This window comes from Polistes canadensis, unplaced genomic scaffold (genome assembly GCF_001313835.1).
Source record: "Polistes canadensis isolate GaletaPanama2010 unplaced genomic scaffold, ASM131383v1 scaffold_122, whole genome shotgun sequence".
NCBI classification, from domain to species: domain Eukaryota; kingdom Metazoa; phylum Arthropoda; class Insecta; order Hymenoptera; family Vespidae; genus Polistes; species Polistes canadensis.
In genome coordinates, this window is record NW_014569669.1 from 20,772 (window position 1) to 44,808 (window position 24,037).

The following is a 24,037-nucleotide window of genomic DNA, read 5'->3' on the forward strand; positions in this document are numbered from 1 at the left end:
AGTCATTCTCGTAATTCTTAAACGAAATTAGGTCATCTTAGGAAATTGTTAAAATATGTTGAAACTTTGAAAACGTTTAAGCATATTTTTACCGTATTTACTGGATAGTGCAATTTCTTGCACTATGTCGCAATATTTCTTTATTTCGTCCAATAAAGCTAAGAAACTTGAACGTTCTCGCGTACGCAAGCAGAACACTTTGAGCCGGTTAGTTTCTACCAATGGATGGCTATATTTATATTTAGAGGAACTTTCTTTCTCTAAGCGATTTACGGATGTAGGGCTACGATACGGATATACTATTTTTAAAAAAGAAATACTTAGATGAATTGTACACACACACCAAGCTAGCAAACCTCCCTCTTTAATCCGTCCCAAATCCATCATTTTTAATTGCATTGAAATTAATCGCAATGGCATGGTTCATCTCTTTCAAGATTTTCGAATCATTCTGACACCTTATTATATAGACCAAAGAAGAAGAAAACGAGAAAGAGAGAGAGAGAAATAGAATGAAAGAGAAGAAGAAAAAGAAGAAGAGAATCCCCAATATCAGGGCGCCGCGTTGTACCACACCGCACCGCACCATACCGCACCATACCATACCGTATCGCACCGTGCTGAGTATAAAGAGGGTAAGGATGGATTATATTTAGACGACTCGTGCCTTCCGGACTTTCCTCGATGTTACAGTCATCCGATTCATGAGCGGCCACGCGTACAGACAGACACTGCCTGACTTTTCTTTTCCTGGGCCATGTGCGACGACGCTACTGAATCTTTACGTAATTATTGCGAAAGATTAAGATACACAATTATCTTTTTTTTTCCATCTTTTATAAGATATTCTATATTTGTATCGGTTAAGTAGAAAAAAAACAAATAGAGAGAGAGAGAGAGAGAGAGAGAGTATGAGAAATGAAAAAATGTAAATAATAAGTGATGCATTTGTAGAATAACACAGATGTGTTTTTATATTTAAAAAATTTGTAAAAATTATCTTGAAAAAAAAAAATGTAACGAAATGTCTCGATGTATTTACAAATTATTGATAGTCTTAAGAGTTTGAAAATAAGAAAGACACGTTAAGTAACGTTCCTATTTAAAGTTTTGGAAGCTTCAAAACTTTTAAAACTTTCAACAATATTGACTTGAATAATGACACGAAAGATATATCGAGAAAGTCCGTTAAACTATCAACGGTAGATATTTTCTAGGTCAATCACATTTTTCGTCGAGAATTTTCCAACCGAGGAAGATTAAAATAAAAATAAAACAATACGTAATGGCGTTATTAAATCATGTTATATCGTATCTTGAGATTTATCATTTAGATGAGTCGTTTTGTCCTTGGCTCTTATGCGTCCAATTCGATTTCTTTATGGAATCAATTAGATGACCATTTTGTTATAACTGTTTCTTTGGCCTTGATCATGTCGCGGGAGTTACTGCTACCGCGTATGGAATACTTACGTATTACTTACTTACGTAGATACGTTACGTCAACGAGACTAGTGTTCGAACAAAAAAAGAAAGAAGAAACCGTAGACGGTACGGTTTTTTACATAGGTAAAGCGCAAGTAACCGAAGAGAGAAACTTGGTTTCTTTATTAGCACCTGAACACGACGGTGAGCAAAAAGAGAATTACCTTGGCTTAGGTAATTTTCATTTGTTTGCGCCACTACTAGGAATGTACTTCGAAATCTTTTATGTTCCAAGTAATAGATTGTTATGTGTGTGCCAATAAGAAATTTCTAATACTCGATAATATCAGACGTACAATCAATTTCTAAAAGATCGACATTTTACATTATATATATATATATATATCTATACGTAAACATATAATCATCTACGTTTAACTTGTTAGACCATAATATTGTATGAGGAGTCATGGCAAGACGTCAGATGAATCAAATCTGTTAGAAGATTATGACACGTAACTTCGATTGTAAGAGATTAAAAAGTAGCGAGAAACGAGGACTCATTCGAGGCGTTATCGTGTCACTCGTAATGGTTGAGGATATCTCTCGTTTAACTATCTCGACAACGCAAAGTGTCAGTCGTCGATAAAACCTTCGTGACTAGGTCGAATCCATCTCCGAGGTCGCAATTTCCGAGTTACTTCATGTATCTATTATTTCGGCTCGCTTACGCCTGATCAGTACAATTTTCTGAGTATACACTAACGGTTAAAAGTTTATTATAATCGTTACGTAAATCCAAAAAAGAAAAAAAGAAACAGGATATTTATAAGAAATAATTAAACCGAGGTAAGATTTATTTGTCGATAAAAACTCATAAATTTTGTATTATTATTTTCTTTGTTTGTTTTTTTTTTTAATCAATGAATCAGTATTTTTCTTCTCAAATTGCTTTTTAACAACATCCTGACATATTCTAAAGCCATCCTTGTAATTACTTTTTCGAATATTTCTTATTCAATATTTTTTTTCATGTATTTTTTTTTTTGTAGAAATTGGCAAAGATATTGCAGAAGGATAATTTATTTCGATCGTTGGCTTAAATAGCAAATGATTTCAAATTTTTAACCGATGATATATGGTACCTTTAAATATACGAAATAGAAATAGGAAATAAAAACGCGAATAATACTTTGATATCGACCTTACGTTAGTGGAAAAAGGAGATGAAAAAAAGAGGAGCGAAATGGATGTCAAGGATTTACACGGGTTGCACAATAAAGTACAACGTCGTACCGTGGCAAACGAGTGAACCTACCGCTCTTTCACCTCTCCCAGCTCTTTACTTTTCTCTCGGTTCCTAGTCGCGTTACATGGGTGGCTTTACATACCGGATATGCGAATGCTATCTCTTATGACTACGTAGATATGCATGTAAGTATATATACGAATTCCATCTTTTGACGAGCCATTATTAAAACATTTTTCATTGCACATATTTCCGATAAATATTATACAATTCGAAAAAAAATAATATTAAAATATATTTATTATTACTTTTTATTTTTATTTTTATTTTATCAAAGATTCTTCAAACTTGTTAACACATTTCCTTTTTTAATTATTAGATAAAAATTATTTTATTATATGTATTATATATATGTGACTTTACATTCCCGATACGCGAATGCCATATTTTACGTGCTAATTATTTATTTTTTACGAGCCATTAGGAAATTTTTCGTTGTCCTTATTTCTTTCCTTTTTTTTTTCTTTTTTTCAATAAGTATATTACAATTTAAAAGAGAGAGACAAATATCCATTGCAAATAACTTTGGCTATTTTATTTTTCTTATCTAGGATCCCTTTAGTCTTGTTAACATTCCTTTTTTCTAATTAGATAGCTGTTAGAAAATGTAAGAGTAAAGAAAACGGATAGAGGATTGTATAGTGTTAATATCTTTGAGCCTGAGGAGTTCTAAGTCAGGCCAGTTCGCACGCTCAACGATCGAACGTGACTAGGCGAATAGATGCCTATGCGTACTAGATCGAGACACCACAACGAACTCTAACGCACGTGAGAGCTTTTTCAAAACGTATCGAGAAGCGGCTTCTGCCAATGCCAAGAAGAAGCCGCTTCGGCGAACGCACTAACATTTAGTTAGACACCACCAGCAAACTCTCTTTCTCGTACAGAGGCCGGAAATGTTGGAATTCGTTTTAACGCGACACGATGACGCGTCTGCCATTTTTTAATGCCACCATTTGCCTCCATCTGACTCCTTTTTCTTTTTTTCTTTTTTTCTTTTCTTTAACCCTTTCTTATTTTCTCAACGAACAAGCAAGCAAAAGAACGAACGAACGAACGAACCGAGAAATGATATTACTCCGACCACTTATGTATAAGTGCAGGATGTATAATATTTAGTGATAATGATAAAAGAGATAAATATAAATGTACGTTCCGATGTGTTATGGTAGAGTTTAGTTTCTTATGATAATTTTAAAAAAGCACTTTAACTAAAGTTAAATGCATTTTTATGACGAGACTTTTCACGAATAATTATACTCGAGTATTTATAAACTCGTTGAAAATTTGATTAACTTCAATCACCGTGCCGAGAGTAAAATAGTAAGTGCTTCTAGGATTTCACGTAACCAAGATGGCCGCGTTTAACTTGATGGAAACTTTATATCGTGGAAATCATATTTTGAAATTGATTTTCCGTCATACCATTCGAGATAAACACGATAAATAACAAAAATCCTATTAAATTGCTAGAACGTTGAAACGCGATAGCAAATTTCTTCTCATCGGAAGAAGAATCTGCACGGCGTTGCCATCGTTGTCCCCAATTAATGTTCGCTTCATTTAACGCACAAATATTCCACCGAGTTAACATGTAGATTAATCTTTCTTATTATCCAATCTCGTTGGAAGAGAATCGTTCCTCGTGCTGAACTTGCTCTCGTCAACTAACGACGACGACGACGACGACGACAATGACAACGATGGAAAAAGATGTAATGTTTAAATTAGAAACGTTAAAAGAGTGTATATCTAAAGAAATGATTAATTGTACAAATAGAATAACCCTCGAACGATCTAACTAAATAGTAAATAAATACATTGGAAGATTTTTGATTAGACAATGACAAAAACAAACAAATAAATTGTATTAAAAGATTCGTTATTGTATTAACAGAAAAAAAAGAAGAAAAGAAATTGCATACTTAAAGATAAAATCGATTATATTATAAAAGATTAATCAGGAATAGAATATGATTTGATTTGATTTGATTAAACAAAATTAAATTACGTTTGAAAATTTCAATATTGAAAAAAGTAACGAAATAAAATGTCGATAAAAGGTATTTTCCCGCTTAAATGGTAAACGGCGCCATGTTTTTTCGGTTGAAAAAAAAAACTATTTAGCGGCGCGTTTTAAACGAGATTACTTACTTGGATGGTCGTTCTAAACGACCAAGCCGATATCGATTGCCACTGGTGTTGCTGTTGCACGCTATTTCCTTTTATCGTTCGATCGCTGAAAGATAAATGCGTTTCTAAGCATCGGTACGGCGGCCATTGACCACGATTATCGAAATCGCGCGGGGAACCATCGTCCTCGTCCTCATCCTCGTCCTCGTCCTCCTAGTCGTCGTCGTCGTTGTCGCTAGTTACCAACAGCGAACTTGTTCAAAGAGAAATATTTTCCCTTTTCGTCCTCGTTGGAAGCCAATTAATTGTCGCTTCACCAAGCGTGAAAATATTGCTTCGAGAGAACGTTTTCCTCGCACCTATTTATAATCTTCTTAAAGAAGAAGAAGAAGAAGAAGAAGTAAAAGAAGAAGACACTAGAACGCTTTTACTATCTTTCTTTCTTTCTTTCTTTCTATATATCTTCCTCTTTCATCATATTGAACAAATAAACACGAACTTAAATTAGTTTATACGCTTTAGAAAGTATCTACTCAAATCGTCAACTCGTCACAAAATACACACATACACACGTTTCTTCTTTTATAGAAATATCTTATTCGTTACATTCAACAAATTTTCCTTTCAAAAGATTCACACGTCTTTCTTCAATTATGTTTTATTTTTTTACTTTCTGTCTTTTCTTTTTTTTTTTTTCTTTGGGAGGGTTCGTTCTCGTTATCAATCTCAACGATGTATTTCTTAAATCGACGACACGCGACTTCCAATCTTCTTTCTTTGTTGACAAGTTTTCGAAATTTTTTTACAATACAAATTTGTAACGAGATGCGCGTAATGTAAAATTGATTCACAAAATTTTGTCGGTCAATTTAAAAATTCCATTATAGTTTTCCGAATAAATAAGGATCACCGATTGATGCAAGAACCAGCAACGATCTCGCCGATTCGCATGCTCGGCAGCCTTGCTACTACTGGACCCACGGTAAGATACCAACCAATGAGAGAGTAAAGGAGAGAGAGAGAAAACGCGCAGAGACACGAGGTAGAGGTAAGCAACATAGCAATTGGATGGATAGGGTGGGGGGACGAAGAAAAGAGAGAGAGGGAGGTAGGTTCTTCAGAAAAGACAAGGACAGAAAAGATGGAAAGAAGGAAAGAGAGAGAAAATAAGGACGAAATAAGGTGTGTGTGTTAGTGGAACTCTGTATGATAGAATAATTCGTTTTGTATGCGAACCATCAACCGAGCAGGTATCCACGTGGATCCTCGTGCTGATTCTGTCACGCGATTGGTCCTTATGCATACCATAACGACCTTACTTCGTGGATCTGTTCTATTCTAAACATATTTTTTGACTATGCTTTTTATATGCGTATAAATATAAAAGGATAATTATAAATAATTCATCGAGTTGTGTCAAGGTTGCATCTGGGTTTCTTCTTTTTTTCCTTTTTCTCGTCATTTCATATGTCATTTAGGATTCATTATTAAAAATACTTTAGAAAATATAACTTTTTCATATTTCGATTACGCGTTCGTAATTGTCTTGTATTTAAATGACAATAGTTTGAACGAAATTATTATAGATTAAGCTGGGGTTGTAAGAAAATTCGTGCCGACTTATTTTATTTTGATTTATATTAGGTTGGACGATAAATTTATACTAGTATTTTTTTATGTAAATAATACGAAAAAGATCACATGGACTTTGACAAAGGAAATAATTTTTTCTAATCATTTTTACAAATTTTGGCTAACCTAATATTATCAATTTCTCTGATTGTTGAATATAAAATTAATTGGAATGTGAATGCAAGATAAAATATTGTTACATCTCTCGAATATATCCACGTGCAGCTACAAAATGATAATCATTAGAAAAAGGAAGAACGAAAGGGTTGGATTGATCAGAAATTGCAGGTTACGCGAATCCATTGATTTCTCTTCTTCCTACGTATTTACGATACTTACTTCGTTATATCGAACGTTTAATTACAGTAATTAAACCTACGTAATTATCGATTATTGCATGAAATTATAACGGAATGTACGACAAATTCTTCAACGTAATTGTCATTACGAAACGAATAGTAGGAAACAATTAGTAATAAACATGTTGGAAATTATTCGTTTAATATATGGTTAAGAAAATTTTAAAGAAAAATAATACGTTAGGAAGATGTGTCTCTTAAAGTAATGCATTATCTTTTCTTCCATTGGTCGATCTCAAGTGTCTGTGTCAATAATCCATTTACAATTTGTTTGCAATTCATTTACAATACAATCATCATATTTTATATGAATAAAAGAGGAGGAGACTATTTCAACGAAATTTCTTTCGACTCGTGACGTATATTTACAAATGGTCTTCCTTCTCTTTGTCGATTTACGATTCAAACATTTCTATTAATCGGTGTGCACAAAGTACTTTCGTATGCATTTACGTACGTGTATATATATGCGTGTATCCACACAATGAGGACTTTATACTTTGGATGGTTTTACTGTTAGAAAAAAAAAAAAAAAAAAAAAAAGAAAGGGAGAAAAAAAAATAATAATAACAAAAAACAAAAGAAAAGAGAATTCATATATATATATACGAGCCCATTAATGATATCGAGAGATCGGAATTATCGATTTATTTTATCCATAGTCGAAAAGAAATTTTATTTATAAAATTATATATCGCGTAGAGTCTCATTAGAACCGAAGCACAGTGGTTGACTAATATACGGAATGACTCAGAGCCATGCTGCGACGAAACGAGTGGACCACTCTGCGAAATAGAAATAGATCGCGACGAACCGAGTAGTGGACTTACTACGTCCAGAAGATACGGCGCGGTGGCTCTTACAATCGTTATTATACCTTTTCAAATTTCGAATTAGAACTTTATTAGATATCTCTTAAATCCCCTAAGATCCTACCCCATCCCCCACAAAAAAAATCCAATCGAACGGATCATTTGGTCAAATCCAAATTCGATGTACTCTTGTTGTTCTATTATTTGTTTCTTCAATTTCTTTTTTTCTTCTACAAAAAGAAAACGAGAGAAAGAGAGAGAGAGAGTAGGAATTGAAAGAAGACAAGGAGTAAGAAAGAAACAGGACAGCATGTAAGTCGCGTGCTACGCGTTACCTCGAAGGCAAAACACGTGATTTGACTTTCGCGTTCGCGCGTTCTCAACCGTACTGATACCTGCTATGTATGTGTGCGTATTCGTGCGCGCAAGCAGCGTGAGCGGGTAAGTAAGTAAGTAAGCAAGAAAGCAAGCAAGCAAGCAAGCAAACGAGTGTTTTAATTATAGACCCAAGCCCTTCTTTTCTCTATCTCTCTATCTTTCTTTCTCTCTCTCTTTCTCTCTCTCTCTTTTTCGCTTTCTTTCTCACACTTTTTCTTCATCTTCGTCCACCCTCGACACCGCGAAATCGGCGAGGCAGACCGACTTGCGTCTACCACGCGGAGAAGGAGAACCGGCACGCGTTTCTACGACGACACAATACAACGAGGGTAGCAAGCTAGCAGCACGAAATTACCTAAAGACTTCTTCTAACGGTTGCCCTTTTTCTTTTTTTTCTCCCCTAGGAACACTTTAAGTTAGGTACGAATCTCAGCTTGAAAACGTTACTTGTTTTAATAACGAATTCTTAACTGACTATTGTATATATTCAATATTTTCTTTTGCATATTCTTTATATGAAGATTATTTTCTCTTTTCTTTTTATCGTTGATCGGTGATTAATTATATGCAGAAATTTTATTGATTTTAATAATGGTTTTTAATATTGGATTTTACGAGGGTGGTTTGAAAAGTTTTGAGCTGTGGTTTCGAACATAACAAAGATGTTCTATGTTATGTTCGAAACTTTTCAAACCCCTACTCGCGTATTAATAATTTATAATTATTTGTAATGTTAGAATTTAAATAAGTATTAACAAATGCGAGGAATAATATTACAATAACAACAAATATAGGATTATACGAGTGATCGATACAACAATATGTTTAATATCAATTGGTGTAGATATTATACCGTTCGTTAATTGATTATTCATAACTTTACAAGGAAAGCAACGGTTTTTTCGTTTTTTTTTTTTTCTTTTTTTTCTGTAAAAGAAATACATCGTTACCTACGCTTTCAACGTTTCTACGAAATAATCTAAAAACGAGTTGAATTTAGAATAAGAGTGTAAATATATTCTCGTAATACAATTCTCTTTTCTTTAGAACTTAGAAGTGGCAAGCAGAGATGTTAACTATGGATTATGCAAATGAACGTTAGGATAATGCTTTCAAATTGGAAATGTAATCTGTCTATGTGATTCTTATCCGGAAGTGACGCGTGGTTAGTTTTTTGTCCGAGATGCATCAGTCTATCTTAATCAAGTGTTCTTCTCTTCCTATCTTATTTTTTTTCATCATTCTACTTTCTAAGTATTCCACACCTACTTTGGTATTCTATACATCCTAATTTTATTCCTTGAATTTTTTGTTCTCTACCCTCGTTCGATCTTCCAATATTTGACATTTACAAAACGCGAAATTGGAATGAAAATAAAATCTATTGTGAGAAATTATGATTTAATATGAATTACGATTACGAGTTAACGCGTGACTAGTTTTACAAAAACATTATTATATTAACGTTTTCGTTTTATATTACGTGCTTTCGTAAATGGAAACGTTTGTATTATACGTTTATAATTTTTCTTCGAAATTTTTAAGATAATCGTACAGTCATACGCACACGTGTTGTCTCGTACACGTGTAGGAGTATTAAATTTTGTACAATTTTCAATCTTTTTTATGCAAACACAATGTTATCTCATTACAATGGGATAGAAATGAATAAGAAACTACTATGAACTATATAAATGCTGTAGCTTGTGGAGACGAATCGCGACGCTTTTCTAGACTTTCTTTACGTGCCCTAAACGTGGTTGCATGCTTTCTATTTTTAAAGGACAACTTCGTAAGCCGCCTTAGAACGGCACTTTAATGGACTCGCCGAGGAAACTCCTACACGTCAGGAAGTTCCTGGCAAACGTAATATATTATCATTTTATCAAGTATATCTCTAACTCACCATTTGTTGAACGCTCTTGGGCTTTCGGTTAACGTCGATCACCTTCTGATTCGCTGAAAAAGAAAAAAACAATACGTATGTAAGATCAATGTTAACAAACAAATCCTTCTCTTTAGTTTCCAAACGAAATGTTAATTATTTCTTTCGATACTTGACGAAATATTTGTTATGCATCCAATGCACACGCAAATACACGAATATATCTATATGTTATAGGTAACTGTCCAACGCCATAAACGAATCTACGAGTACAGGTTGAGATACATGTATAGTACGGTACTGTTACTCGTTAATCCTCCTTGCGTCAATTCCGCTTACGTGTCGTTACAAAAAAATAATTACCAATGACGATTGAATCGAAATTAATTGCATTACTATTATATCATGAAAAATTGAACTTACTGACAGCTTCCACCAAATCGGCAAGAAGGACACCGTCGCAGAGATCGGCTTGGAGATCGGAAACTCGTCTCTTAGAACCACCTCGTTCGAGATAATAATTCGCCCAATCGGTGTAGATCTGTGAATAATACAAATAAATGAAATATTATAGGAGTGTGCGTATGTGCATTCGGTATAATAGGTATACATATAGAACGAAGATGTAATTTGTTGATTCGAACTAAACGTTTTTCGTAGTCTGTGCGTAGACGAAGAAAGAAGAAAGTTCGTGGAAGGAACATAACCGGCGATCTCATTGGTACGTCGATCGCATGATCGTACGTCCCATCACGTACTCGCACTTACGATCATTAACCGTACGTACGTAACCACCAAAGGCACGTTCGTGTCTCACGCGGTTTCACGTCTAACGAACGATGAACCATTCCAATATACGAAGTAAACCTACAATTCTTGATCAAAACAGTTCTATGACATTTCGCTCTAATTATTCTTATATAAACAATTTCTATAACTCGAGACAAAAAAAAATTAATATCTGGAACAATAACTAGGTAAATTAACAAGTTTTTATAAACTAACAAAATTCTAAAAACAATTTGTTCATCCGATCATACTTTTATTTTTCGATATAGTAATTTCAAAACTTTTTTTTTTTTGCAAAATAATAGCCACGTAACTTTTCAACCCATCCAATCAACGTATGTTACATACTGCAAACTTGTAACATAGGAAATATAAATTTTAACATAGATTCTTCATCCAGACGTACGTTAATAAAATGGGAAAAAAATTGTCGTCAAAAATCGTACGTTGATTAAGTAATATTATAATCATTTAAAATATAATCCTTTTTTTCTTTTATTGATAAAGAAAATAAACGAACGAAGTATACCTGTACAATATTGCGAGTAGAATCAGCTTTAATATCGTCGGTAGAACTGCGCACGGATCTTGGTGCCCTGATGCAAGCCATGATTCCGCGATTGCACTTTTAACTAATTATAGTCTTTCGTTTTTAGACACCAAAAATCTATTCACGATATGCACTATCTCTTTTTCTCGGTAGTAACTTAGGTATATAGATTACGATTGCACTGTGAATAACTTTGCACCGACAAACAAACGCGATTAACATTTGTTTTTATCCGAGACACTTGTCCTCTTAGATTTATGTTTTTGTTTTTTTTTGTTTTTTGGATTAACTTTTTATTATCATCTTATCCAACCTTTTCTCTTTTTCATCGTCTTCTTTCTTCTTCTTTTTCTGTCTATATCTCATTTGCAACTTGAGACACCAGGAAGAAGAGAAAAAGAAGAGAAGGAAAAAAAGGGTAAAGAAAACAAAAATACACAAATAATAATAAAAGGAAAGAAACTACGCTAACTCGGGTGCATGAATGAAGGAAGGACGTTTCACTTGGCGCGCCGTTTGCAACCTACTCGCGAAAGGGGAAAGTGGTGAAGGAGGAAGACGAAGACGAAGTAGAAGAAGAAGAAGAAGAAGAAGAAGAAAAGGAAGAGGAAGAGGTGTAGAGGAAAATAATAAGAAGGAAAAAAAAAACAAAGAAAAAAAAACAAAGAACAAAGCGGCAACTTCCTTCTTAATCTCTCATCAGCATGAATAATACTCTTCGATCATAATTGTCAAAGACAATCATAATTTATGAATGATCGATCAGGACCCAACCGAGACGCGAAAAAACGTAACGGGTCGTTCCTCTTCCTTCTCCTTCTTTTCATCCTCGGCGGGTGACGTAGACACCTCCTATCTTCTCCCACCGTTTTTCTTCTTTTCTTTCTCGAATCGTTCGGATTAAAATTTAAATTAAGTTTTGCGTTTACGTTTACGTATACGTTTACGTACGCGTTCGAATTCGAGTTAGTGTTCGAGTTCTCGTTTTTCTTTTTCTTCATACGATTATTATTATTATTATTATTATAGAAATAAGAACGAGATGACTCGAGGCGCATCGTGCAAACGCAAAACCACGATCGACTATCTATCTATTTCTATCCCTCTCTCTCTCTCTCTCTCTCTCTCTCTCGCGTGTTTCCTATTTTTTGCTCCTCCTCTTCTTTTCTCTTTATTTTCATTAACATCTCTAACGAAATGAGAAAACACGACGCGACGCTAAGCGACGCGTCTTTACGGCGCGACGCACCGGACGTAACTGAATACACGCCTCGGCTACTTATCCCCGCGTAGGTGCGTACTCTATCCCCTCCCTTTCGCTCACTCTCTCTCTTTCTCTCTCTCACTCACGTCCACTCACGCACGCTCTTACTTGCTTTCTCTATCTCCCTCCATCTCATTCGTTTTATTAAAATATCTCATTTAAATTATATTAAATCGTGTCTCGTGAAAGATTCTTTCATTTTCTTATATTAGTAGATTTTATATGAACAATATTTTGTATTTTATATTAGTTTACTGATTATCAGTTATATATGATCTATTGTTCTATTACCTTTCTCTAGATCATGGTATATAACTTACAATCAGTGATATAAAATCTCAAATAGAAAATATTGTACATAACTTATTAGAAGAAAGTTAGAAACTTTAATGGATAGTTTAATAATATGTCAAAGTTTATTATAATATATCCTTTAATTATAATATATAGGATATAATATTTTATATAAGTTTACTGAGTTATATGGGATCTATTTTGCTCTATTATTTTTTTCAACATCATCACAATTAATAAAATAAAATAAAAAATACAAAATATTGTATATGTAAAAATTGTTAAAAGAGAAAGTTAGAAATTTAAATAGACGCTTTAATAATATGTGTTCAAAGCTTATTATAATATTTCGTTTAATTATAATACGCTAAGTCTTTGCTTCCTTACAAACAAATTAATTTCGTTTGACTTCCTTTTTGGATCTCTCGAGTTAACGTATTCCCTTTTTGTATCTTTTTACCTTTTTACACACCAAGGTGTTTCATGTAAGACTAGAGGATCGTTTACCTTCCTTGCTACCAGCTGATATATCCGGTACACCATCTTATTCTTTCCTCTTTAAAACCTTTATCATATTTGAGAGAGAAAAAATAAGATAGAAGCTTTCGTGAACAATGGAAGAAGACGTGCGCGATAAGTCTATGTGACGTTTTGAATAAATCACAAATCCTTTAGCAAATTCTCTCGACTAACCGTTATTATTATAAGCCCTGTAACTCGTTATGTTGACTGACAAAAGCTACGTGGTTGAAAACAAGCCAAGTGTAAACTGAATGATATATCGAAAACTTTATCGAGATTATTTCAAATGAATTCTTCGAAATTCTATCAATATGCTAGTTAACAAACGATTTTAGTTAATCCATTTGTATATCTAAATATATACACAATGCATATACATATTTATATATATATATTGTATATAAGTATGTAAAATTTAATATTAATTATAATACGAATAAACGTGTATACGGATGGAAACAAAACATAATCTTCAAATAATCCTTAAACAAAATAAAGAAAACTTAACATTTCGGAAATAAAATGAAAAAATAATAATGGTAATAATAATAATAATAATAATATGTATGTTTTCATGTATCTATACATAAGAATCGTAGAATATGTATATTCTGTTACGTAAGCAGAAATAGAACTTGTGATATATACAAATAAAAAGTATAACGATGAAATATTACTCGTTCGTTCAAGGACACCGGATGAAACTCGAAAGAGATATGAGAGGAAAGAAAAAAAGGATCGCAAGGACAATTCGATTACTTTTTTCCTATATAAACGGGATAATAAATATGGCGAGATATTGCTTCAATTTTCAAGAAGGCGATATGAAATGTCTGTTTTCTCGAATATGATGGTAAATAACGGCTCGGCGAATAGGATGTAGGTCAACAACGGTGTCCAACCTTTTTGGTTGCTCGAACCCGTGCATTGAGTGAAAAGGAATTTTCTTAAACATTGTATATGCAGAAAACTAAAATAATACAATTTTCCAATCCGTATTCTCCGAATATTAATATTATAATAATTATTAATAAAGCGTGTGAAATAAATGAGTAAACCTACGAATGATATACAAGGTATAGATAAAGTGATATGCGTGATATAAACCATGAATAAATGAACGAGAATGAATTCTGAGAATGCATATAAGGAGAACGAGAGATGAATGAGCGGCAAGATTATATGGGTGTGTGTGTGTTTGTATGTATGTGTGAACGGATGCAAGGTAAGAAGATGCGAGCGAATGAATGATGTTACTTCAAGAAGACGAATTTTAAAATTAAATTTAGATCCAACCAATCGATACAAATAAAACACACACACAATTTTTCTTCATAAATTGATCATTATCGATTATAACAATCGCAAGAAATTTCCACCATCTACAGCAGGTTGGATATCCCTAATCTAGGTAAAAAGAAAATAAACAAAGTGCGTTGTGTTATAATGACAATAAAAGACATGCCATTAACGTAAGAATTCAATTTCTATACCTCGAGAAACGGTGGGTCAAATTACTGGCTCACATTGCGTCATTAAGTTCGATCGAAATTGCTCGTAAATTTATTAGCAAGAACGTGAACCCGAACGAACAAAACGAATCAACGGGCAATGGATCGATCGATTTAATTCAATTTAGGATTCGTTGTATTTTTTTTCTACAAAGTTGACTTGTTTTTTTGATATCGAGAACGTTAATGCGATGAAAGAAAATGACGAGTAAATATGTTCATCAGGTATAGTGAATTATTTGCTGTTGGAGTAAGGCAAAAAAAGAAATATTCATTGATAAGTTAAACGGGGTAGGGGGTTTAGGATTAACAACAAAGCATTGTAATGCGTAGCTCGTTCTGACATTACAGTTGAGGGGTTTCGATGATCCGTCCTTTTTAAAATACACACACTTCTAAAGGTCTATATACGTGGATACATAAATACACATACGTGTATAGTATTCTCAGCGGGTAGGATTCGTTTGCCGGACTCACGTATGCCCGGCACAGTGCGATGGATTTCGGCTTTGACCTGTCCTGGCGATTCGTGCGAAATTTAAGGGTTGGGTGGGGGGGCTTTTCCTTCGTAACGACAATTTTGCGGGGCCGACGCGTTTGCCCATCAAAAGGGCTGTTGCAAGGGATGAGCGCGCGCGGCCTTTTGTCGATCTAATGCGAAAAAGGGGCTACTACTCGATGAACGCACCGAGAGAACAGGGAGATGAAATTTGGTTTGTCTTGTTCGTGCTATCGTGACGTTCCTGAAACGGGTAAGGTGCCGCTACGAGGAAGAAGAGTCACGTATTTAGACGGTAAGAGGGAAGACGGGTGAAAAGGGAAAGGGATGAAGCCAAAGAGAAGCAAAGAAAAGATAAGGAGAATAGGGTCGGATAAAGGAACGAGAGGGGGGAAGAAGTAGAAAAAAAAAAAAGAAAAAAAGGAAGAAATGTTCCGCAAACAAACCTTATTCCAAAGAAAAGTAAATCTCGGAAAGCGGTGAGATAAAATTCATATGTCCACGGTTGTTGTTGATAATGAAAATAAATTATCGAGTATAATTGAAATAATAAAGAAAAGAAGACAAAAAAGAAAAAAGAAACAAAAAAGAAAATTTATCTTTTCTTTATCCATGTAACGATGATATTACGTGAGAATATTATTTGTTCAATGTTTAATGTAGAAATTTGTTATGATCGGTAAGTAAGCGAAAAATGTAAATTTAAATATTAAATAATTATTTCGAAGAAATATTAAAATTTTTTGTATAGATTTAAATGAAGCATTGCAAAGTGCTCGATCTCGAATCGAAGTGCATGACTGGTTTTAGGGTAAAAGTTGAGAACAGTCGTAACCGAGTTACCGTCCCCCAAGTACGGAACGGTGGAGGAAGGACGGTCCTCCCTCAGGAACGGAACGGGATGAAATGGAAGCGTACGTGTCCTGCAAGAGAGCGTTCGTTTGGTAGAGGAGTCTTGCGTATTCTCTTTCTCTTGAGAAGTTCGAGGAAGCATAACCGTTGTCATGGCTACGATCAGCTAGTGCCATACGAAATTACTTTTCAAGTTGTTCGCAAGTGATAAGTACTTTTAAGTGTAATTCTGACGTAACCAATGCGATCGAAGCAAGGAATCAAGAATCTTATGGAATCGTTTATGGAGTAAACAAAGTCGCATGCAAGAAAAAATAAAGAAGATGTTACTTTTCTTCTTATTTTTTCAACGGGACAGAAAGTAACGCCACGTGGAGCATGTTTTATGAATGACCCGGGTACCAACACCTACGCGTCGCGTTACGATGCACGCAAGCTAAATATACCAACAAGTAATACCCACGAGTTGTCCTGGATGGCGATGACACGAACGGCAACCGAGCCCAACCCTACCATTGTATACCAGAATCCTACCTGTTTATCGTGTCTGTTATTTTGTAGTGTAGGCTCCTCTATGCAAAAACTAACTGGCCCACGCTAATCCGATCGTGCTCGATCACGTCTCGATCACATTCAAATAAATACCACGTAATCATTTTTACGTATATCGATAATAACGATAATTTCTTTCGATGCACGTAAAGAAGGTTGGGCAAGAGAAGAATTTCAGATAAAATTTGGTATCTACTACGGGGGGTACTAACTCGTTCGAAAAAGCCCTAACGAGCCTTGGCGTTTCTTGGGGTTCGTTGTGCTAAGAAAGCACGTTGAATTCCGAGTGTTCCTGGCACGGATGACTAAAATGAAAAAAGGATTTTTCCCTGCCGTTTCTTCCTCTCTCTTCCTGTCTTTGGTTACGTCCCTCCTGTTTCCAACGGGAAAGCAACGAAAAGACGTAAACGAGAGGGGAGTTACTCCGTGCTTTTAGAAAAGAGCAATCTTCCATTGTCTCAACGTGTCTCAAGTTAAAGCACGTGCCTTTTCCCCATTTTTCACAAATAACGTCATAAGTGAAAAATATCTTGAAAGAAATCAAAATTGTTTAAATTAATGGAAAAATGGATATATATATATATATATAGAAAATATATAAAATAAATCATAAGGAAGGGAACACGCGTAGCAAGGAAAAGAAAAGAAGAAAAGACAGGAAATGGATAGAGAGTAACGGAACGAAGGGCTGATTTAGTTGGGGCTGCGAATTGGCAATTGCAAGCTAAATGATTTAGGTCGCGTACGTACGCTCGCTTACTTGGAGACCTTCCCCGAATTTACTGGGGATGAGCCTACCCCAAGGCAAAGTAAATATCTTTGGCCCATCGTACGAACTATCTTACCAAGAAAATAGATCTTTAATCAAATCGTCGACTCGTCCCGATGACTCACGCTCCTTTGGACACGGAATCGTGTGCAAGCAACCACGTTCATGGAAAACCCATATCGCCCAAAGGAGTATCAAACGCGAGAATCGATATTTACACTTTCACATGTATACGGGACTATCCCGTAAACATCCCGAAATTCTTCCTATTTCTTAAACAAAAATCCTTCGAATATAATTTTATAGAATTTGTCTTATAATATGTGAATAATACAACTTTGATATTATTACATTTTCAGGATATCTCTTTAAATTATATAAATAATTTTTTTCAATTAATAAATATTATTTTGATCGCGATTGAGATAATCATTGAAAATAACGTGTATCTACGCTATCGATCAATATTATTTTAACATTTTCAGAATTAATAATGGGGAAACGAATTGCATTTATTTCCATGACAAAATTAACAAAATCAAACGACTAAAATTAAAAACCTCGCGATAAAATGGAAGATAATTAGTTTATGCTTTCAGTACTACTTTACATACTTCTGGCATCTTAATTAAGAACTTCTTTAATCTGTTTGAATGAAGTAATAAGGAGATTGAATTATAAATACGATAAAAAGAATATATGATCAATGTATTAAAAAATGAGTAATAGAAAAGGTTACTCTGTTGGGACGATAATCATGAGTTTGGGAAAAAGAAGATGAGAGTAAGGAAAAATCGAAAATCATTCAACCGTTTTCGGTTAATCGACAGAATGAGAGAGAGACAGAGAGAGAGAGAGAAAGAGAGAGAGAGAGAGAGACAGAGAGAATGAGGGAGCATCCAAAGCTAGGAATAATTCTTCTGCAATATGTATAAGCGAGAAAAAAGGCACGATCACGACGACTTTGTGTGGCTCCTTTCGAAAGATGCTGGTAGTCGGTAGGATCCCTTAAAGTAAACATCAAGTAAGAGAAGCAACCGAAGCAAGAGGAGTAGCTACGCTTTCTTGAGATTGATCAAAGTACCTTCGCACCCTCGGGCAGCATATTTGATAGTCTTCACGAAGGTTCTAACCTCCCGACCTCCCGAGGATCCTCCAAAGTTCTTTTATCAAAGTAAACGTATCGATGTACGGGTGAGATAAGTTCCTAGACGAAACGGTAGAATGAAAAAAAGAAAAGAAGTAAAAAATGTATGCAATAAGATTAAGGAAGAACCGGTAAATTCGAATTAAACGTAGAATATCGCGCGCGTGGGCGCTGTATCATATTATGATGGCGTGTTTCAAAGCAAGGTAAATAAAGTTTTGGGTAATAAATCGCTCGCGGGAGAAACGAAATGCAGTGAAATTCGATAGCGTTCTACCGCACACCGGCCGCACGATTTTTAAAATTAGTAGGATAGGGGAATCGCGACGTGAACGGGGGGGGAGTAAATGGGAGGATATGAGGGGGATATGAGGAGGAGGAGGTGGAGAGGTAGAGAGAAATAAGGGGGGGGGGGTAACGAAAGGGGGACTAACGCGAAAATCGCTTCTCTCGTAGGATTTTGCCTTGGGGGCTGTAGTGAGAGAAACAGGGGGGGTGGGTGGTTGGAAGGGGGAGGAGAGGAAGCAGAGAGAGAGAATATTGAGCGAGCTGCGTTGATACCTAAAACGAAAAACGGAATGAGATACCTAAATGTAAAGAGTAACAGTGAAAGTAACAGTGAGATGAAAACAACAGAGAAAATAACAAAAAGAGAATAACAGAGAGAGAGATAGAAAAAGGTTTGGAAGAGGAACGTGGTGTTAAACGCATATCGAAGGTACCATTTGGAAACGAAAGGCTTTGTCGAAATTGCTTCCGGTTTTCAATTAATTCGAAACGCGGTTTGCAACAGCAACGTGATCGAGAGCCAACTAGAACGTGCGAGAGTGCCAACGTAACATCGAACTTCGATCGAGCGACATGCGAGAGTATTACCTCTGCCTAAAACGTGTGCCACTGACAGCACCTCATTTTCATTTAACGAATAAACGGTAGATTTTCTGTACACCTCGTGATCGATTCTTCGATCGTATAAAAGATCGTAACAAATATGGAAATAATTTGTTTTCTACGTATTAGCATACGTACTAAAATGTCTATTTCTTTTTGTGTACGATCATTTTCATTATTTTATTTCGTTTATATTTTTAGTAAATAATTATGATTAATAAAATATGTCAGAGATCGTTGAAGATAAGTAATATACGAGTATTATTTTAATAGATTATAGTTAATAATACGATTCCAGTAAGCTTACAGTCAGCTAAATTGACAATGGAAATTATGATAATAAAAATTCGATGATAATAATAATTTGTTGCTAGAGTAGTCTTGGGTTAAATTGTTATGAGAGTGCGCACTTTGTTTACTACCTGCTGAGTTGTTTTTCCTCGATGTTGCCATTGATAAAAATGATCAGCGTTCAGAGCCCAGCCCGGTGCGTAACTGAAGCCTTCCATGGGGAATTGAGAGGCCACCTTGTTGGCTGAGCCAATCGGACCAATTTGTTGCTGATGGTATTGTCGCTGTTGAATTAACGGATCCGAATCCGGTAATTCGGTGTATAGGCCTCGCCTGCTACCAAGAAAAACATCTTTTCCTTCCAAAAGAGGAATACTATGCATCAACATTTGTTTCTCCATAGTGTAAAGAGATTCGAATTTGAGAAATGACAAACATGGCTCGTTGTTTTCCGCGTTTCTCGAATAAAAATCAAAAGTCAAACCCATCTCGTCTTGATCGAAGTCCTCGGAAAAGGATAATTCTCGTCTTCTCGGCGAACGATTCGAACTATTTAGCGAACAATGTCGTTCGTCTAATTGTACACACCTCTTAGGTGACTTTTTGATCGTCGTAGAATCTAAATTCTGATTGGTAACCTTCTTAGGTGAACAGAAAGCGCTACGAGATCTTACAGGACTTGGAAACGATGATTCTATTTGGACAGTTTCCAACGATCCATTACCCGTACATCCGTCTACCGATTGAACGATGGATTTTGATGCGGTCATCCTCTTAGTACTGGACTTGTTCTTAGGTTTCGTACCGTTGATATTGTTATTGTTATTGTTATTGTTGTTGCCTCTGTTACTGCCACTGCTGCTACTGCTGCCACTGCTACCTTTCGTATAAAGCACGGGTAATTTGATCTCGGACAGGCCGGACATTCTAGCCACATTTTTTGTTTGCCTTGATTAAATCGTCGCGATAGAAAAAAAAAAAAAAAGAAAGAAAATTTTCGTAAAGTTGTAGAGGAGGTCCTCGAGAAAAAAAAAAAAAGAAAAAATTAAACAAAAAAGTCGGAGGTAACGCGAAAATCGATACGAATAATTATCGATGACAATCGAGACACGGTAACGTTGATCAATCGATGATGTTATAATGGCAAAAGGATAAACGCGTGGACGCTTCTCCAAGGATCCTCGATAGAACTGAGGAGGAGGATGCTTGGAAGCGTCGAACCCGCCGCAGGATGAAGAGACTAGGTTGTGCGCGCGCGCACTATCACGCCGCGCGTACAACGTACGTAAGTACGTATCTACGCGCAGCCAGGTATGTCCGAGTCTCTCTGAGCGTGAAATGAAAAGGGACGAGAACCAGTCAATTATTTTCCTGGTTCCTGCTCTTCACCCTCTCTTATCCCCCCCTTTCCACCAACCATTTCCTACTACTACACGTAACTCGAGTCCTCGAGTTTACGAGCTCGCCTAATCACTTTCGAGTGCGTCGACTCGTTTTTACGAATCGTCTACTTTACGCCTAACCGAATGAATTGTTTGGATGAAAGCCAAGATGCCTGTGATAGTGGTTTACCCCAGTGTGACAGATATAATATTTATAATGGTAAATAATCCATGAAAATGGTTCACCTTTGTAACCGAGTTTCACTTTCGATCGAAATATTTTTCGAAAATGTTGATAAAATTTTTCTATGGATTTTATAATACATTATGCTGATTTGATTCTAATGTATGTATTCCTAGAACGATTTAACTTTGTGAATGAAAATTAATAAGAAAATTTATCATATTTTGTTCCCTAAACAAATGAAATTTTGGGGTTTTTCATTATGCTTTTTATATCAGACACAGTACGTCACGTAAACGTTGTACGGTGTTGGAGCGAGAGAAAATCATCAAGCCCTCCTCATGTATGTACATTAGGGGTGAATATTATAAAAGCACTCTGGGAGAATCGACGAACGGCTCGATCCCTACTGAAACGACAAGCGGACGCTTGCTGAAAGGAAGGAGCTGCTGAAAGAACTTTGTCCGATGAAAAATGCTTTTTTCCTACGAATATCTCCAAAATTCGTTTAATTATCTCTCCTTGAAAAGCAAGCGTTAAAATAATAATAACGTTGTAACGTTTTATTTAGATATTTATATACGAACCGTTTATTATTTTAATAACACACGTCAAAAGGGGTAAACAAAATTTAACGTAGAAGAATATCTACTATCTATTGGTGTAATCGTTTTTAATAAAAATGTTTATTAAAATTTTAACGCGATGTTTTTTTTTATTTGAAGAATACAATTTGTCTTTTTTTCCCTTTCCGTAAACTCGAAATCATCAAACCCATTCGCGTCACTCGCAATGGTGTATAAGTTAATGCGGTTGACATCGTTGATGAAAGTCGTACGGGAAAGGAAAGCACCCTTGAAAAAGTCCCTCATAGTGGGACTTGGTGCGAACGAAATCTCCATATTTATAGGGAATGCTCGTCACAGCAGAAGATTTCGGATGCATGCTAAATAACCGAGGCCTATCCTATGAAGCAACACGAAGTTTCAGTAGGAGGAGAATGAGGAGGAGGAGGAGTATGATGTGGATGAAAGGAAAGGGTAGATTATATGTACGTTGGTGAAAGAAGGTGGTAGCTTAGGGTAGCGATCATTCCCTTTCCCTTAGTACAACGCAACCATTCTAACAATCAGAGCACGCATTGCAATCTACACAGAATGAGGATACGCGATAGGAAATTCTTTTTTTTAGTTGTTGTTATTCAAATTTGTTATTTAAATTGTACTTGATTTTTAATTGAATTGTATTCCATTTGTTTCTGGATAAACAGGATGGATAACATCGGAGGAAAACATTTATTTTTAGTTCGCAGAATTAATTACTTTTGTTCGTGATTTTAATCACGAAATAGCAACTGTACATTTAAGTATACGAATCAAGGGAAATATTAAATAATGGAAGTAAGTAAATATTAATAAACAGGAAGAAAAGTTAAGGCAGGAAAAGCTTGTAAAAAATTCTAAAAACAAAAAGAACTGGGGGAAGGAGGAAGGGAGGGGGGGGGGGAAGATCCATCATCGCTTGGGACACGCACAGGAACGCGCGTCAATCAATTAGCTGGATTTCTTGTTTCTTTTTTTTTTTTTGGTGGAACATTGTCCACGTGTCCGTGAAAAGGGTGTGGATACCAATGAGATTTTAATCAGATTTCTATCGAAGAAATGGCGATTTTCGTTAGGAAGATCTCTACCGAAATCGTGAATACTTAAAAAAACAAAGGTGAACAAGTTTCAATAATGCGGTTATTTTCATAATTAATAAAGTCGTATTAAAAAAAACAAAAAAAGAGAGAGAGAGACAGTCAAGGTTAGGTTATTCTTTACTTTGTATACCCGCGACCTTACGATTCAAGACTAACTTTTCCGTTTCCACAAATTCAATATAATAATGTGTGCTCTGACGATCCTGCGGCTTAGTCCTTTTTGCTCTCAGAGATTCTCTATCTGTTACTCTTTCCAATGCCATTTTCCAGCGAACATTCAAAGGAACGGAATCGGACAAATCGTCGAAGAACCACTTTGAATCTCCTACGTCGCGAAGGGTGGCTTACGGGAACGTTATTGCCATGCCACTGCCTGTAGGATTATTGCGAATCATTTTTTCCACATGAAAGTAAAGGACCCTCCCGTACACAAAGGACCCTCCGCGAGCGTTGTCGCGCGAGCTTTTTCTTTTTTTCTTATTTTCTTTTTTACGTTCACTCTCTGACACTTTATTACAATGAACAATGAATATCTATGAACTTTCTATCAATTACAAAAATTCAAACACCTTTCGATCTCTCTTTATTAATGACATTATTAGCCTGTATATTTTTATCTATGTTAATATTTTTATACATTAAATTAATTATAAGCATATCTACGATGTTTTGTTTATTCTAATATACCTAGTGTGTGTATATTTCAGACGGGTGAGAATAAAAATATAATAAAACATGTTAAAATGACTCTAAACTTGAAAATTCGTTAATTGAATAACTAACATTCCTGTGTTATCTTTATCTTTTAATTAATGAATCCTTAAAAACTAAAATCAGGTAAAAATTGCGAGCGTGAGAATAAGCCCTTGCAAACGCATAGGATGAGAATACCCTTAATAAAGGAG

General features: G+C 35.3%; 1 protein-coding gene across 3 annotated transcripts in view; it reads right to left on the reverse strand.

The window, feature by feature from the left end:
• Positions 1-20,869, reverse strand: part of LOC106788047 — a 39,832-nt gene extending 18,963 nt beyond the window's left edge. For 2 of the 3 annotated variants that reach the window (XM_014750967.1, XM_014750966.1), the window contains exons 1-3: positions 19,996-20,868; positions 10,357-10,474; positions 9,955-10,007 (exon numbers count right to left, since the gene is read on the reverse strand). In XM_014750967.1, coding sequence (XP_014606453.1) covers positions 9,955-10,007; positions 10,357-10,474; positions 19,996-20,790 — 966 coding nt within the window. In that variant the 5' untranslated portion in view covers positions 20,791-20,868. Of the gene's footprint in view, positions 1-9,954; positions 10,008-10,356; positions 10,475-19,995 lie in introns of all 3 variants that reach the window. The other variant, XM_014750965.1, reaches the window with a different exon arrangement.
• Between the last annotated feature and the right edge of the window lie 3,168 nt (positions 20,870-24,037).